The sequence below is a fragment of the Anolis carolinensis genome, chromosome 5 (assembly GCF_035594765.1).
Source record: "Anolis carolinensis isolate JA03-04 chromosome 5, rAnoCar3.1.pri, whole genome shotgun sequence".
NCBI lineage: Eukaryota > Metazoa > Chordata > Lepidosauria > Squamata > Dactyloidae > Anolis > Anolis carolinensis.
This window is the reverse complement of record NC_085845.1, coordinates 85,641,039-85,659,480: the sequence shown is the minus strand read 5'-3', so window position 1 is coordinate 85,659,480 and position 18,442 is coordinate 85,641,039. Positions and strand designations below refer to the sequence as shown.

Here is an 18,442-nt window from a genome sequence, read left to right as displayed (position 1 = left end):
AACCCAAAAGATTCCTTATAATGCCCATTCTGAAAGAGAACGGCAACCACATCCCTGAAATGACAATACTGTAAGATGAAGGACTCGGGGAAGACTATAACTGACACATTCCAAGCAATGATGGATAATATTCTGCTTTCAGTGGTGGTATAGCAGGCAAAACAGTAAATTTGGAGAAGCTAAAGATGTCACTTAGACAAGTTGGTAAATGGAGACCTGGGAGAATGTGATTGCTTCTGTTGATACTCTGCAGAGGATCTTGAACTTCTCTAACTAAGGCCACTTCCAAACAGCAATTTATTGTGGGAGAAAACGGGTTAAAGTAACCTGTTTACTCTTGCACTGCTGTCCGCACAGGCACCCAAAAGAAGCGGGCTTTCCTGTGCTTTGTTCCCATTGTAGCATGGTAACATCTGTGCTACAATGGGGACAACCCAAATTCCCCCCTAAAATCTTTAAAATAAAAGAAAAACTTACCGGGCTTCCATAAGGCCTCTTTGCATGCTTCCTGGAATGTACCAATACCGCCAGGAAGCTGGGGGGGGGGGGGGGGAGCGATCCTATCACTACATTGGTATGTTCCAGGAAGCAGCCAGAGAAGCCTAATGACGGCCCAGTATGTTTTTCTTTTATTTTAAAGCAGTGGTTGTCAACCTTCCTAATGCCACGACCTTTTAAAACAGTTCCTCATGTTGTGGTGATCCCCAACCATAAAATTATTTTTGTTGCTACTTCATAACTGTAATTTTGTTACTGTTATGAATCGTAATGTAAATATCTGATATGCAGGATGTACTTGGTTATAAATTGAACATAATTAAAGCATAGTGATGAAACACAAAAACAATATGTAATTATATATTGTGAACAATGTATTTCTAATTATAAATAAATGAGATTTTGTCTTGAAGCATGGTTTAGCATGGGTAACTGCTTTAATATAACAGTAAATTATATTGCCACATTTTGAGACAGTATGTGTAAAAGGTCAACGTCATTGAAAAGGTTGAGGAGGAGGAGCCCCTCTGCGCTGACCTGGAGGAGGAAAGATAGAGAAGGAGCCAAAGCGGCATGGAGGCAGGTAATCTGTTGGCTGTTTGGCTGGCAGAGGGGGCCCGGCAGCCATTCCAGGAAGGTGGGGGCCGAAGGAGGCAATGACCCTTGTCAAAATGGTCATTCAACCCCCCTAGGGATTGTGGCCCCCAGATTGAGAACCACTGTGCTAGAGTCTCAGCAAGACTAATTGTGTCATTTGCTTCCCTTTTACTAATGTACAGTTGAACAATTCCACAGAAAGGCATTAAATGTGGGTAACTAAAAGATCATGCTAAGTATCTTTTTATAAATAACTATACATTCTTATGCCTGACGACCTAACCCCACAAATATGCAAAAACGACTACCTTTGGGTGGTCCCATTCTGTTTCCAAATGAGTAGCACTGAACCACTTAAATTCATTCCTGAAAGGAATAATGATGCGATTTTTTCTATTGGCCATATCCTTGAGTTACCAATTTTTATTGCTTACAATCCTTTATTGCTTGCAATCTTAAACCAAAATTTTTGTTCACCATATTTATATGCCAACATTTAACTGAGAATTTCTTGTTGGAAGTTTTAAAATACTCTGACACTGTCCAGATTTCCAGGATGTAGGCCAGAGGGCCATGAACATGTGGAATTCCCTATTAAAATAGTGGTGTCAAGTTACCACAAGACATTCTAGCACTCTACAACATAAAATAAGGAAAGGGCTATTTGAAAGTTCACTGCCAATTGGATTTCCTTTTTAAAAGGAAATCTTGTTCTGAACAGAAAGCTCTACTAGTTGTTCACACAGCAAAGGATGTTGCAGTAATTCAACATTCTGCAGATCTGGATTTTCCAAACTGTATGCATGGAAGACAGCATAAAGTAAGCATGTTTCAAAGTCCACTCCTCAAAGACATGCAATGTCTTCATTATGCAATAAGGACTGGTTGTTTGTAGTTAAGACACCCACTGGAAGAAAGCCAAAAGCCTATAGTGCTGTTCCTCAGGAAAATTTAAGCAGCTGTGGTAATGTAATTCAAAACCTCTCAAACGTTTGCGGCAGTGCTTGTACTCCTTTAGTATACCATGAGTGCTGGGTGCCGCCAGACCTCTGCAAGATTCCCTTCCCTTCAGAATGAAAGAGAAAACTGAAATGCAAACCTGGAGGCAGCCTGAAATATCCAAATAGATGAGTTTGTGACATCCTCTTCCAGAGCCAAGGTAATGTAAACCTTTGTCTGTGAATTTTCTGCAGTGAGCTAAACTTAAGTACTGTAAGTTGGGAAAGCCCCTTTACAAGATTAAAAAGAAAGAAAAATACGTTATTATAACAGTATGTACAGATCTCTGATGCAAATTGACACCGTAATAAATAAGACTGCTCATGTGGATGGATTCTGCAGTTTAGCTAGAGTTTTCTTTTTCTCCTTACTATAATAGATGTTCAGTTTATGTTGTTGCATGTACTTCACATTTTTTTGGTATCAGCACTGACATCAATAGTCCTTCATGCACTTATCTAGAAGTAAAACCCACTGCACTGAATGGGATTACTTCTAAGTAGGCATGCAGAGAATTGATCTGCTTCTTATATTGTAAATAGAATCTAATTAAAATATATTTTGCTTGGTTGTATTTTATGAACTAAGATGGAAATACATGAGTCATTAATAATATTGAAAACAACTTTATACCATTAGCTTCACATTGATATTATGAGTAGTATGTGTTTAAAATCATAATCTATCAAATGCTATTAAAAAAACACAAGAATTTTAATCATTGTTAACCCTCCCTGCTCATGTAATTGTTTCCAGATTACATCTGGCACATAAAGATTCGAAGCAGCAATACTAAACATAGTTTCCTGGAGGTTAAGCTCCACTGGGGATAAGTAAACAAGCACTGTTTTGCATTGCATGACTTTCTGCAGGAAAGACCTCATTTATATTTAATGACAGACAAAGAAAGTGGGTTGGGCAATAAGCAAGGCAGACATATAATACTTTATACTGTTGGCATCAACTTACATATATTTCTACAATGCAAATACAGGAATTTTTCATGAGGCACTCAATTACATTGTAGCAATAATAAATATAAGTAATGCGATCCTATAATTATGAGAAATGAAAGCCTGCAGATAGAAAATTACAGCTTATCATTAAAAGTAGAGACATCATGGTCCACAAAAAAATATTTTAGGAAAACTTTTTAAGACCATCCACAAGTCAGCAAAAACTAGACATTTGAAGGGATCACCCATAATTATGAAAATGTACAGTTCAGAGGGAGGGTAATGTCGATTAAGAAAGTACAACTATCACTTAGTACAACTTTGTGGCCAAAGTTAGACTAACTTTTTTTCATTTTATTATAAATTTACATTTTTACCTTGGCAAAAGTCTTAGTGTCCCATTTGTAATATCTGTGTGTGACAAATTAAGGTAAAGGAGAGTTGGACAGCCTTCTGATACAAGTCTCATTAATTCATCCTGTTCAGTAATAAAAACCACATATGAAATTAGTTTTAAATTTTAAAAGTGGGATAAGGCACATTTTCAGTTGCATTTCAGGAGCATTTTCAGTTGCATGCTGTACTTTGGTGATTAAAACTCTTATAAAAATCCAGTACAACTATTGCATGTGCATGTCATTAACCATAAAATCTGTTACAACCAAAATCAGACAGACCACAACATATAAATGCAACTAAAATTACTTGGCACCACAAAGTGATAGCCATTCTGTAACTACAGCCATCTTTTCTGGAGTATAAAAAGTAAGCCAAATAAAGAATAACAATCTCAAGGAGATTTGGGGGGAGGATTTACAGATGAAAATAAATGAAATGGAGTGGTCACAGTTATGGAGACAGAGACATTCAAAAAATTTATCAATACAAGTTAAAGAAAATTTAACTTGTATTGATAAAGAAAAGTTAAGTTGATAAGGAAATAGTATCTAACACCAATAAAAATAGCAAATATAAACAAAAAATATTCAAAAAATGTTGGAGAAGATGCCAGGAAGTGTGTACATATGTACATATGTGGTGGCAATGTAAATATGTAAGTAAATTTTGAGGAAAGGTATTTAAAGAGATAGAGGATATAATGAATATCAAAATGGAAAGAAATCCTAGTATAGCTTTATTATCATTATATAATAATAAACAGTTGAAAAAAGAGGAAAAAGATATATCAAATTTATTAACAATAGCAAGACTGCTTATAGCAAGGAACTGGAAAAGGAAAATAAATATACAAATAAAAAAGTGGTATAAGGAAGTATGAACATTAGCAATAAATGATAAGCTGACATGTAAATTAAAAGTTAAAAGAGTGATATGGAAACAAAATGATTCTGATTCTGATGATGTATGGAGAAAATATATTGAAACAGATTCAAAAAGAAGGATGGAAAATTATCTCCACAAGTGGAAATTAAATTTTGGACAGATGATGTATAAAAAATGGCTTGGGGGCAAGGAGCACAGTGATATGGGATAGAAAATATATGTAAGTGCAAAAATAACAATAGATGCAAAAAATGTATTGCTGATTGTATTAAATATTATGTGTCTGCTGTATAACAAGTGATGCATAACAAATGTTTTAAACCATGATCAAATAAATAAAAATAGTTTTTAAAAAAGTAAGCCATATGTCTTCATGCATAATAATAGGTGGTTCATCTAAATGACAATGTTTTTCTTTCAGTAGAGCATGCACAGTCCTGAGCAATTTACTTCGTTATTAACAGCTGTCAAAGTTGACCTGCCTAACCACACATGAATGTCATCAAACACAGATATGAATCTTATCCAGCAAAGTTCATAATACAGGCAGCCTTGGATATTTTTATCTTATGCAGCAACTTTTTGTACTTCTTGGCCCACTCCTGTTCAGAAGAGGGAACTACAAGTAGTTTGAATAGGGCCATAACTGAGAATGTGTATCTCAAAAGTAGAATATTCTCTGGTATAAAAGGGAATGATTTTCATAGTTGCCATTGTTTCCTTTAGCTTTCTTGCAGAAAGGAAGTTGTTCTTATTGCTCTTGCTAACGTGAATATAATCAAAATTAATGAATGGGAAACTGTTGAAAGGCAAGGGGAGTTGGAAAGGGAGCTGTATTGGCATGTTAGTTTACATGAGTGGAAATTCTACTTTCACAAGTTGCTTCTGCACCAGTTTCCTTAAGAAAGGCTTTTGAGGGAACACTGGAGGAGAAAACATAGAATTCCTTTGCACAAGGTTTTTTTTTTTTTTTTATAACCACAGCTTTAGGTAATGCCTATCATTGAATGTGAAATGTCTGCATGTTCCTAAAAGCAGCTTATAAACTTACAGTTAAAGGGCTGTTCCTGTATGTGTTGTTTATTCATTCAGTTGCTTTTGACTCTTTGTGACCTCATGGACCAGTCCATGCCAGAGCTTCCTGTCGGCCGTCGCCACCCCCAGTTCCTTCAAGGTCAAGCCAGTCACTTCAAGGATACCATTCATCCATCTTGCCCTTAGTCGGCCTCTCTTCCTTTTTCCCTCCTTCAAGGTCAAGCCAGTCACTTCAAGGATACCATTCATCCATCTTGCCCTCTACCTTTTTCCCTCCTTTTTCCCCAGCATCATGATCTTTTCCAAGCTTTCCTGTCTTCTCATGATGTGGCCAAAATACTTCATATTTGCCTCTAATATCCTTCCCTTCAGTGAGCAGCTGGGCATTATTTCCTGGCGTATGGACTGGTTGGGTCTTCTTGCAGTCCAAGGCACTCTCAGGATTTTCTTCCAACACCAAAGTTCAAAAGCGTCTATCTTCCTTCACTCAGCCTTCCTTATAGTCCAGCTCTCACATCCATCGGTTACTATGGAGAATACCATTGCTTTAACTGTGCGGACCTTAGTTGCCAGTGTGATTTCTCTGCTCTTCACTATTTTATCGAGGTTGGCCATTGCTCTCCTCTCAAGAAGTAAACATTTTCTGATTTCCTGGCTGCAGTCTGTGTCCGCAGTGATCTTTGCACCTAGAATTATAAAGTCTGTCACTGCCTCCACGTTTTCTCCCTCTATTTGCCAGTTATCGATCAGTTTGGTTGCCATAATCTTGGTTTTCTTGATGTGTAACTGCAATCCAGCTTTTGCACTTTCTTATTTCACCTTGGTGATAAGGCTCCTCAGCTCCTCCTCTCTTTCAGCCATCAAAGTGGTATCATCTGCATATCTAAGGTTGTTAATGTTTCTTCCAGCAAATTATTTTATTTACAGCACTTTTACCCCGCCTTTCTCACCCGAGGGGACTCAAGGCAGCTTACAATAAATAGGCAAAAATTCAATGCCTGCAAACAATACACTAAACAACAGTTCATATAAAAACAACGTAACATTACAGAATAAAAACACATCATACAAAATTTAAAACATATCCAATTTTAACTCCAGCCTTGGATTTATCAAGCTCTGCATGTCGCATGATGTGTTCTGCATACAAATTGAATAGTTAGGCTGAATGTATACAGCCCTGCCGTTCTCCTTTCCCAATCTTGAACCATTCTGTTGTTCCGTGCTTGTTCTTACTGTGGCTACTTGGTCTTTATACAGATTCCTCAGGAGACAGACAAGGTGACTTGGTATCCCCATACCACCAAGAACATGCCACAATTTATTATGATCCACACAGTCAAAGGCTTTAGAATAGTCAATAAAGAAGAAATAGATGTTTTTCTGAAACTCCCGAGCTTCCTCCATTATCCAGCGGATATTGGCAATTTAGTCTCTCATTCCTCTGTCTTTTCTAAACCAGCTTGTACATCTGGCAACTCTTGCTCCATGTCTACTAGTGGAAAACACCCCTTTTATCATTAGTAGCTGGTGAAAGATTGTGAAATGGAGACATTTCTCAGTTCAATTAATTCCATTTGTGTTTACCTTGCTCTTCCCTAAAGCCAAGGTGTGCAGATAACCATATGAATGGTGAAGGGAGTTTTTGAAATGTAGTCTGATGCTGGATGGAAACTAGAAACCTGTCCAAGAGAGCCTCCATGAGGCTGGAGAGTTAACTAGTGTTATAATATGTATAATGTGTCAGGAAACCAATGTCTATGTTCAGTCCAATATTGATGGAGTCGAGTTTATGGATATAGCCCAATTATGCAGTTTCTCTTTCCAATCTTCCCTTTGTAGATTTTTTGTTTAAGGACTGAGGTCCAAGATGGAATGCCCAGGAAGAATTATGTATTCTACAATTGGTTTTGTGTATCCCTATTCCTACTGACTGATTTGTGTCAATTTATTCTCTAACTCAGAGATCGGCCTGTAGAGTGCTGTAGGGCATTGTTGACATATATCACATTAGTAGTTTGATAAGTGAAAGTGCCTCTGATATTGCAGGATATTTGATTATGTCCTCTGATAAACATTTCCAAAGTAAATGTGTGGGCATCTGGATTTGTGACAAGGTCTTGTATCTCTCACTCATCTCAATTGTATGCCCTCTTGTAAGTAAAGCAATTGGTTGGAAATAGGAAGCGGCGTGAAGCCAATAGAGAGGGCAACATTATTGTCCAGAATACGTTGTAGTTCACTGATGACATCTCAGAGTGGTCCAAGTTGGGAGATTTATGTAACTACTGCCATTTTCTGCGTTTTAGTCTGCTCTGTAATATATTACTTGCTTTGCTGATTTGATTTTTTACTCTACATGGTGGGTACTGTAGCTTGAGGAGTACTTGTAATTTGACGAGTTTGGCATCTTACGGATCTGGTTAGATGGCATTGTATCATAGGGCTTGGCCATAAACTAAGATTTGTTAGTGTGTTCAGTGTGGCAACTGGAGAAATGTAAGTATGTGTAGTGATTAATGGGTGTGCTGTGTGGTGTTTACATGTCTGCTGTATAGCCGCACAGTGGTGTCCACAAAGTGAACTTGTTCTGTTGATAGTTTCAGGATGAGATTGATGGTAGGGTGGACATTGTTGACATGCTGGTGGAATATCCTGAATGAGTCATCTCCATGAATCCAAATTATAAAGTACTTGAGGTAAAGAAGATTTTTTGGGTACAAGAGTTAAAATTCGCATATTGTGATGCTATATGTTGCCAAAGTGGTCTCCTCTGGTCCCATCTTAAATTATATTCTTGATAGCTTGTAGTCCATCTTTGTGTGGTAATTGGGTACCTTCACAGTGGCAATGACATTCCAGGGAAGGTTGGGAAGAAATTCTAATTTCTGCAGGAAGTTGGTAGGATCTTTCACATAGCTGGGAGTGTTGGTGGCATATTCAGAGGCACCAATGATAATAGGTTATGCAGGGCTGAGTATTTTGGGCAGTAGATAGCATGTTGCTGGTCAAGGCTCCTGGGGCATGCCATTTGGATTGGTTTTGTACCTTCTAGCATTCATTTGTGGGATTGTTAGGATTCTGTAAAATGTAGTGTAGAATAATTGTCTCCCAGCCTCTTGTGCATAGTCACTACATATCCTCCTTTGTTAGCCTCTTTGATGACAATGTTAGGATTATTCCTGAGACTGTATTGTTCCTTGCAGCTGAGATTATGTGGTAAATTACATCTCTTATTATTTCTGTCTGTGGTAAAAAAAAAAAGTGACTAGAAAAAACTTGACTAGCTTCCAGAGATAAAACTATCTTGGTACATGTCTGATTTCAACTAGAAGGGAATTCTACAAAGAGGGCTGACACAGCAGAAGTGATACTCTTGGTGGTCTGTAACTGGGCCTTGCAGCCATGCAGGATTCACAGAAACACTTCTTCCAGTAATCTCAGACTGTCCAGGTTAAAAAAAAAAACCTCTCTAATATTCTGGCTCTACATTGTTAAAGGCTCTATATATAAATACCAAAACCTTAAAATTGTCCTGTTAGTGAAAAGGGGCTCATGCAATTCTTTCACGATAGGAAAAAGCAATTTCTAACAGTTATCCAGCAGCTTCCTACATTAGCTAAAGCTTCTGGATCAACTTTATAAGAAGTTTCAAACAGAGTACATGACAAGTATCTGTGTGCAAGGCTTTCGACTCATCCATCAAACTCCACAGACATAGAGATGAGGAGCAGCCTGATACCTAAATGGCCTCAGAAGCAGATATATACCTAGGACATGGGTGGGTATCATTAATCACCTACACAAAGCAGTGGTTGGTGATAACACAAATAACCCTTCCAATGAAAAATGCATTAATGAATGTTATAGAATTTTAAAAACTCTTTCTTCAAAATACTTTTCTTTTAACCAAGAGTTATCCCACGTTTGACTTCTATTGAGACTCCACTGTTAATAGCAACCCCAGTGCAAAGGAATGGGTAATTCTGAAGCTAATTGAAGTAAATATACACATACCTATGCTATCTTATAGACTGCATGCACTGTATGTGTGAAACTGGAATATTCTCAAGCTTATTATGGCCAGGAAAATGTGTGGTGCCTGATCTCATTGATTTTGCATAATATGCTGGTGCTGTCCTATAAAGAAACTATAAAATTTCCCAAATGCTCAATTATACTATCAGGATTGTATATGGGTCTTAAGTCAGTGCCAGAATTATGGGTCACTTTTTGTGTCAGGAGCAACTTGAGAAACTGCAAGTCACTTCTGGTGTGAGAGAATTGGCTGTCTGCAAGGATGTTGCCCAGGGGATGCCCGGATGTTTTGATGTTTTGACCATCCTTGTGAGAGGCTTCTCTCATGTCCCCGCATGGAACTGGAGCTGATAGAGGGAACTCATCCGCGCTCTCCCCAGTTTGGATTTGAACTGGCAACCTTCAGGTCAGCAACCCAACCTTCAAGTCATCAGTCCTGCCAGATCAAAGGTTTAACCCAGTGCACCACCGGGGGCTCCACTATAGGTGACTAGGAGGTATGATTCATTGTTACATCTCAGTCTGAAGAACTGAAATCATAATGAACTACTCAACTTTTCTCATACTTAATAAAAACAATTCTTGACAGTGCTGTCTCACAAAAGTGTATATTCTTCAAATATATAACTCAAAGAATAAATCAGTCATTCTTCAATGTTATATTTTGGCCCTTCTACATGTAGAAACTTGCTTTCTGAGAAATAATGGAGTTTCTTTTTGATATTTATTCTGAGACTGGACTTGATCACTCCACAAAGTTTCCTTTAAGAATTTCCTCTGTAAGAAACAGATCCAATCATTCCAGGACCAACATGTTTCTACCTTTGACATATTATATTTTGTTTGGACCACAATGCCCTTAGTCTCCAAAGGTTTCCAAAAGCTAGAAGGCCCCCCAGAGTTTCTGAGGACAATCATGGCAATGATATAATCTTAGATACAAACTTTCTTTTAAGATAATATTTTGGTAACTGTTCTTTCCTTAGAAGTCAAAACTAGAAGTACAGTCTAATATTTCCAACTTTTACTAAAGGCATCTCACATTTGTAATATTAATACTTACATTTAAACTCTGACATTCAGAGACATTTAACTCTTGCAGATTGCAACACTGACCTAAAATAAATACAAATTCATAATCAGAATTATGTGAAAAGCATGATACAGTATTTAGATATTTTCAGTAACATCAGTCTCGTATTTGAAATACAAGGGAAAATAACGCTGTAAAGGAAAATTGCACATCACCAGGAAGTCTGGTTTGGCCAAAATTATATTATATACAAGAAAATCCATCATTTATTATGATGTGATTCACTTCCAAGCTCCAAGTAAACATGTGTTGAATTGCACTGTTACAGTACAATCTATACATTTCTACTCAGTTGAAGCCCATTACATTAAATACGACTTACAATGATCTATATAAATAAAAATTTAATGTCCATCAGTGCAGGACATCATATCTTCAATACTACCACACCAATTGAAATGAAATTTTGACACAACATAGCATTCGAACTTATCAGTGTTTTAAGCCTACTCACACAAACCTGACCCACCTGAGAAAGGTAAAAAGAAACCCCTAAGCATTGGCCAATCAGTCTCCCCAGCCTTAGCAACTGTCCTAACAGACGGCTCCTCCCCTTAGGAACAGTGCAAGCAACATCCAAGCAGACTCCACCCTTTAGCAACCGGAATGGCCAGGGACGCAAGGGGCGGCTAGGCTCGCTTCCTCATGAGTCAGATTGGCTGGGCAAGTGAGGCTTAGCCACGGAAAGGGAGTCACTCACTGAAAGGGAGTCGGGAGCGACTTGAGAAACTGCAAGCCGCTTCTGGTGTGAGAAAACTCTTTTCTGCTTGAGACAAGTGTAAATGTTGCAGTTGGCCAGCTTGAATAGCACTGAATAGGCTTGGAGCTTCAAAGCCTGGCTACTTCCTATCAAGGGGAATCCTTTGTTGGGAGGTGTAACCTGGCCCTAATTGTGTAATGTCTGGAATTCCTCTGTATTCTGGGTGGTGTTCTTTATTTACTGTTCTGATTTTAGAGTTTTTAAAAACTGATAGCCAGATTTTCAATAATAGGGAGGAGGAGGCACTGGCCTCTCCCAGCAGGAAAATAACACAATGCTCCGTAGTTGCATATTCCAGCCAACAAGGAGGCGCCGAAGTAGAGTTTGTGTCCCACCAAGTCGAAGCATTTTTCTTCTCAATCTGATGGGGTTGGATTTTGCTTCTCAGAGGACTGAGATGCCTTAATGACAAGGGAATTTGGTTCAGGATTGTGCTTTAGCCACTCTAGAGCTTCATCGTCTCTTTGGTACCAAGCCTCAATCTTCTTCGATGTTGGCAGGATGGAAGACAGGTTCTTCCATGGTGCTCTGATTACATCAAGAAGGTAAGGGGGAAAAGGCAGGATGGTCACCGGTGATGCCTGAAGACTGGGTTGGTGACTTCGAGGTCTATTTAAACCTTGAGTCCAAGGGCCTCTCTCATACGGAACATTTGGTCTGCAAAGGCCCACACATTGTTAGTGCACAAGGGAGAATCGATGAGGTAGTTTTCTGGATCCAGTGAAAAGTTGAGATAGAGAGAGGATGGACTCGGACCAAATGGACTTGGTGCCATATGCCTTGACGCCTTCATCCTCTGTAATTACAAGAGGAGGAGGCCTAGGAGGTCTTGTTGCTCAGTTTGGGATGGTTGGGCAAGCGGTCTGGGCATGGCTTCTGCCATCGCTCTAGTTAAGCATGTCGTCTGCCTCCCTTTGCAGGTGATTCCTCTGGAGGGGGAAATAGCTGCTGCCTCGCGGAGTTAGGGATGGGGGTTGTTGAGGGACTTAGATGACAGTATGTGTTGATCTTGATGGTGAGTCGAGTATCTCCTTGTCTGACATTGTCTCATGGTAGGACTCAGATGAAGATGGCATCTTCTGGGTCTGGGCTGGTGGGATCGGTCAGGATCGATGAGAAGAGGCGTCTGACGAAGTTGGCATGGTTGTTTTGCTGGTATTGGTGACGGGGATACAGCTGGTTTCTTTCTTTTCCCCAAGCCTTGCTTCTGCACTTTACAGAGAGAATGGAAGGCTTTTCCCAGTGTTGGAGAGATGGGCAACAGGAGGGGTTGGATTGTTGTCTCTGTCTGCACCCTCGTCATCTCCTTCTGGGCCCTTTTGAAGGCAATCAGCATGAAAGAGATGACAGCGGCACTGCCGTAATCAATCTGAAGGACCTTATCAACATCATCAAACTTGATGTCAATGGGGGTTGGGCTGGAGGCTTTACGGCCTTCTTGGTAGCTTTTGAAGTTCTCGATGTTGTAGAGGACTTCAACGAAGCTTTTGGCGGAGGTAAAGTGGATGGCTTTGCTGCGGCCATTGTTGAGCCCAAGGTCGATGGCTGTGTTGCCGTGGATGGGGCTAAGGCCTGCTTGTAGAGCAACGCCTGGAGGCATGAACCTCTATTTTTTCTGGACCGCACAGTAAATGCCTGGCAGTGTGGACACAAGCTAAACACATGTGTCTCCCCAAGGCAGAGGAAACACTTTGAATGATCATCAGAGTCCTGTATCTTCGACGTGCACTGGACACATCTCTTAAACATAATCATAGACATGGCAATTGGAGTTCGGAAGAACTGTTGCGGCAGAAGAAAAAGAACTGGGGAAGGAGGAGCCAGGGCACCTTTTATGCCCATAGAAGGAATGGGCGGGGCTACCGTCAAAATTTGAAAGTGAAACAGCTTGGAAAGCTTCCGTTGAGCCTGCACAGGTTCTGTATTCTCCACAAGTGTGCATTCACAGAGAACGCGAAGAAGAAATATAATAATAGTAATGATGATGATGATGATGATGATGATAATAATAATACAACTGGCCTCTTTTTCCTTCAATGCATCTAACACCTCAAACATACACCTAAAAAGGAAGGCAAACATCTTTTCTGTTTTGTGTTGGACTGATATCCTGTGGTTAAAATGTACAGGAGAGGATGAGTACAATGTTCTCCCCAGTATTGTCATAGAAAATGAAACTCTACTGAAAATACAGAACAGTGTTGTAGCACAAATACTAAAAATGCCATTGTTAGAATTCACAATGCTAAATTATGACAAGGCTCCATAAATTGGTAAGAATAATAAATGGTGAACGAATTCATGAAGATATCCTTGTTATAGGTCACTATAGAAAAATCTATGTGACACCAGAAATATGAAAGCATGCTACTACTATTTATGCAAACAAATTAAAATACAGTGCACTGAATAGAACATGTAATTTTGACATATTGATATATTATCAGTTTCAGTTTATTATACAATATTCTATAAAATGCCTAATTTTCTGCTTTTCTTCCAACAGATTCCTCAGACCCCAGCTGCACCTCCTTGATTCTGAACCACACTAGTTTAAGACTTGGAAACTCAGATTTCAAAGGAATACTTTGACTGTTCCAGCTGTTGTACAAAGTAATTGGGGCCAGCTGGATGTCAGGATGCAAGTGGTGACGATTATAATACTACTTTTCTTTTGTAAAGCAGCTGACCTTAGGAAGTCAAGAAATGGAAGTTCAAGAAGCAGGGCAAATAATGGAAAGGCACATGGCTTAAGAAGAGCATCCAGCACTGTGAAGCGCTATATACCAGGCCCCCCATGTGATGTATACACTTATCTTCATGAGAAATACTTAGATTGCCAAGAAAGAAAACTGACATTTGTACTGTCTGATTGGGCTGAAGATTTAGAACATATGCTTCTAGCAAGAAACAAGATTCGAAAACTGAAGAACAATGTGTTCTCCAAGTATAAGACATTAAAAAGCCTAGATTTACAACAGAATGAAATATCAAAAATTGAGGACCAGGCTTTTTTTGGTTTAAACAAACTAACAACACTTTTACTCCAACACAATCAGCTTAAGACCTTAACTGAAGAGGTGTTCATTTATATGCCTCTTTTAAATTATTTACGATTATATGACAACCCTTGGCAATGTACTTGTCAAATGGAAACTCTTATAACAACGCTCCAGCTTGCAAGAAACAGGAATCTGGGAAATTATGCAAAATGTATCAGTCCAATAGAACTAAAAGGTCAAAAGCTCAAGACGCTAAAAGCTGAACAACTATGCAATGAAGAGGAAAGATTGGACCCTTCTAGCCTAGCAGTACCAAAACCTGAGGTTGTTAAACCTGAATTTGACTCTTCTCTCTGCCACATTTATGTGTTTCCTGTACAAACACTGGACTGCAGAAGGAAAGGTTTGTGCATGAGAATTATGGTATATCTTTTCCCCATTTTACTGTATATAATGACTTAAGATTGTAAGGGTATTGCAACCACAACGTTATCATTCACCTTCCCTAAGCCAGGGGTGGCAGCCGCTAAGACCATTTGATCTGGCTCTTCGTCTCCCAATACTAACCTAGTACTAACTTAGATCTGGTGCCTTTAACAATCCTCGCAAAAACTGAATCTCAGATGAAGAACAAGGAAATTACAGTACAAGAAAGACCATAGGAGTTGCTGATACAAACACTGGATATGTTCCAAATCCAAGATGTAGGATTACAACAACAATCAAAGCAAAATAATTCGCACCCAAGATCACCGAGCTGTGGCTGCTGTAGGTGAGGGACCATCTTCAATGGCCTCTCTGGGTAGAAACCAGGGTTAAAATGCCTGATGTGTGTGTAACAGGGGCCACATGTTTCATTAGCCCTGGCTGCACTACTTTGACCGTCTTTCTGCTCTTTTCGAGCTAAATCGGCAGGAGTGCTATGTTACTCCACAGAATCCATGGCCGTGATTTGCATGGATCCTTTCTGCTTGGTTTGCTGTGGTTGCAGGGTTGGCACGGGGATGAAGGTGGATTGTTGAATAGGCAGGACTGCCAGAGGTGGGAGGCAAGTTGCCATTTGAGCTATGCCTTTCCTTCCTTGTTCCCTTTCCTTCCCTGTCCCAGAGAAAATGTAATCAAGATGATATCTTTTTAAGGACCTTGCCTGTAATTTCAGTTTCACTTAGAAGAAAGAACTACTCAAATGGAAGTAATTGCTTTGTCTGCTCTTGGATTTAAAATTATTTCCAGAATTCAGAATCCAGGAGGAGTCTATTCCCCTAATTGTTCTTACAACTGATTACCCGTTTTAGGAAGAGGCCTATGAAAAAGGTGCTTAAGTCACACCTTACCTGTTTCCTAAACATAGTCAGCCCTCCACATTTGCGGGTTTTAGTTTTGTGAATTTGATTGTTCACAGATTTGATTAAATGTTATGTCTTAGAATCTTTAGGTCCTCTAGCACAACTCTGTGGTAACCATCCAGCAGTTGACCATTGAGATGAACTTCAGGGCCTAGAGATTCCTAGACAGAACACTTCTCTAAGTATTTGTAGGCCTTCCAGAGGGATTCTATAGTCTACATTAAGCAGAAACTGACCACAGATTTGTGCTATAGCTGTATATTTCTGCATGATAGGGGTGGCCCTAGATAGACTCTTCCAACTCTAATGTTCTATTATTCTATTGTTACATCCTCCACAAGCAAAAAATGGAAATGTACTGACTTTCTATTGTTTTTAAAAAGACAGGAAAGCATTTGGACAGTAATGTGACAAGAAATATCTGTTAACAAATAAGATTAAATGGTGTGACATTTATTAACACAAACTGCCAGTCCAGAAATGTCCTAAAGCATAGAAATAAGACTATCTCCAGACATAAATCTGTACTTCTTTTATGGTTTTAATATTATTTTGTTAGGAAAATTGTCAGATTGTTTTTTTTCTCAGTTTTTCTAGGTTTAATTCTATTTCATGTTTGTAATCTTTAGATTTTAAATTGCATATTGTATTATTTTGCTGCCATCAACACTTTGAGTCTCTTTAAGAGAAGTGGTCTATTAATAATAATTGTTATTGTTATTATTTCTGTGGTCACATTAATGGGTTATATATCAATGTGGTCACCATTTGGGGTTATATAGAACATTGTTGTTCATCTACTTTAAAAGTTAAAAGACACAAACAATGTACTTGAAAAATTATGAAGATATGTATCTATAAATTGAAAAGTGGGCCACAGGATTTGTAGCAAAGAAACTGTTATGACTATAATATTTTTTCTTCTTTTTTCCTCTTCAAGAGTTAACAAAAGTTCCTGGTAACATACCTCCAGATGTAGTTAAACTTGATCTTTCTAACAATAAGATCAGACAACTACGACCTAAGGAGTTTGAAGATATTAATGAACTGAAGGCATTAAACCTCAGTAGCAATGGAATAGTTCACATAGACCCAGGTGAGAAATTCTTATAATTATAAAATAGCACCTAATAGCATAAGATGCATATATGATATACACAGTGCAAAATGTGGCCCATTTCTTCAAAGTATGGTTTCCATTTTTTAATATGGTATTTCAGTACCAAAATTATGACTGGTCTATCGATTAATTCTGTTGTTTTTCTACAGAGTAGTTCAGACATATTGAAAGCAAAAGCTATATAACCCATTAACCAGATAGCTTTCAGCTTTATTCTGCACTTGGTACAACAGGACTCACAGTAGTGTTCAGAACTATTTGATTTGCCACTGGGCTCTTCTGCATTGTTAAACTATGCTAAAATCCATATAAATTAAGATCTTATTAATCCCACTAGGATCTTGAGCCATGGATACTTTGGGGTTTGTTTTCAACTCACACAATACTGGAAAGGTTTTTCACATCTTTCTTTTAAGCTAATGAAGATTTGCAAACTAATCTACATGAAGTTCAGCCAAGATGTAATGTGTAAAATTTCTCTATGCACCAAAGATGAATATTTTTTTCTTGTTTTTTTTTCTTTTCTTTAATAGCTGCTTTTGCTGGACTCATCAACCTGGAAGAATTAGATTTATCGAACAACACTCTGCAAAATTTTGAATATGGAGTATTAGAACATTTATATTTTTTGAAAATATTATGGCTTAGAGAAAATCCTTGGAGATGTGACTACAATATTCATTATCTTTTCTATTGGCTGAAGCATCACTACAGTGTTCACTATAACGGCCTACAATGTAGAAAACCTGAGGAATACAAAGGCTGGCTTGTTGGAAAATACGTCAGAAGTTATTATGAAGAGTGCCCCAAAGACAGGCGCTCCATTTACCCAGAAACATATGAACAAGACATAGAAGACGAGGAATGGGAAAGGCTCAAAGAAGACCCAGTTCAAACAGGAAAGAAACACGGAGTAATTGTTACTGTAATAGGTTAATTTGTTCACCTCTACAGTAAAAACTTTTATATTTTTGTAAGGAAAAATGTTTGTTTGGATTTTTTTTTGTTCATTGTTCTGTTTGTTCATAAGGGATTATCTGCTAAAATATTTTTCAATACTCACAATATAAGAAGTACTTCTTTCATAATAAACTTAATATTTTTACCCTGTCTTGTTTTATTTTTCCAAAGTTTGGTAATTATCTGTAGAAGTTTAATACCAGAATACTGCAGGTAGCTCACTTACTTCCACGAACATTTGAGGGAGGTGATATGATTGCCCCCTTCTTTGCCAATGTGGGGTGGAAATGTACTGAAACTGGCAATGTGGGAATGAGTGTGACCCTGCAGGTTCTCACAGAAAGTTATTATCTCCCCCAAGCTCTGGGAACTAACCATCTCAGCAAAAAAAAAAAAAAAAAAAAACAGAGAGAGAGAGAGAGAGAGAGAGAGAGAGAGAGAGAGAACGAACCTCATTCCAGTATTGTAAGAAAAAACTTAACAATAGTGAAGGTAGCTAAAATGTTTTAGAGGTCTCATTCTTCATGAACTGAATCTTTTTGGAGAGATTTTTGTACAAACAACACACATTTCTTCTCTAATATCTTGCCAAAGTGGTTAGCTTCCCTCTCAAAGGATTCAGTTCAAAAAGATAGAGAGCTCATCTCCAAAACAAATCAAATAGCTTAAAAGTTTCTACTTTTTTCTAACAGAAATGGACTGTGGCCATCTTTCTACACATACCAACTGCTGTTCCTGTTTTCCTTTGGTTTTT

At 38.4% G+C, this 18,442-nt stretch overlaps 2 protein-coding genes across 4 annotated transcripts in view; one reads left to right on the top strand and one right to left on the bottom strand.

The window, feature by feature from the left end:
• fbxl13 (F-box and leucine rich repeat protein 13) overlaps window positions 1-18,442 on the bottom strand; it is a 61,330-nt gene that overhangs the window by 21,800 nt on the left and 21,088 nt on the right. For all 3 annotated transcript variants that reach the window (XM_062983538.1, XM_062983537.1, XM_062983539.1), the window contains 3 exons: window positions 10,471-10,523; window positions 3,428-3,528; window positions 2,195-2,324 (listed from right to left, as the gene is read on the bottom strand). In XM_062983538.1, coding sequence (XP_062839608.1) covers window positions 2,195-2,324; window positions 3,428-3,528; window positions 10,471-10,523 — 284 coding nt within the window. The remainder of the gene's footprint in view (window positions 1-2,194; window positions 2,325-3,427; window positions 3,529-10,470; window positions 10,524-18,442) is intronic.
• On the top strand, window positions 1,808-17,833 carry lrrc17 (leucine rich repeat containing 17). The gene is made up of 4 exons (XM_008111531.3): window positions 1,808-2,254; window positions 13,767-14,665; window positions 16,549-16,704; window positions 17,262-17,833. The coding sequence occupies exons 2-4, from the start codon at window positions 13,900-13,902 to the stop codon at window positions 17,663-17,665; spliced, it is 1,326 nt and encodes a 441-aa protein (XP_008109738.1). The 5' UTR covers window positions 1,808-2,254; window positions 13,767-13,899; the 3' UTR covers window positions 17,666-17,833.

Coding starts and splice junctions, on each gene's coding strand:
- lrrc17 (XM_008111531.3), top strand. CDS start 13,900: ATGCAAGTGGTGACGATTATAATACTACTTTTCTTTTGTAAAGCAGCT. Junction 14,666..16,548: donor ACTGGACTGCAGAAGGAAAG/GTTTGTGCATGA, acceptor TTCCTCTTCAAG/AGTTAACAAAAGTTCCTGGT. Junction 16,705..17,261: donor AATAGTTCACATAGACCCAG/GTGAGAAATTCT, acceptor TTTCTTTAATAG/CTGCTTTTGCTGGACTCATC.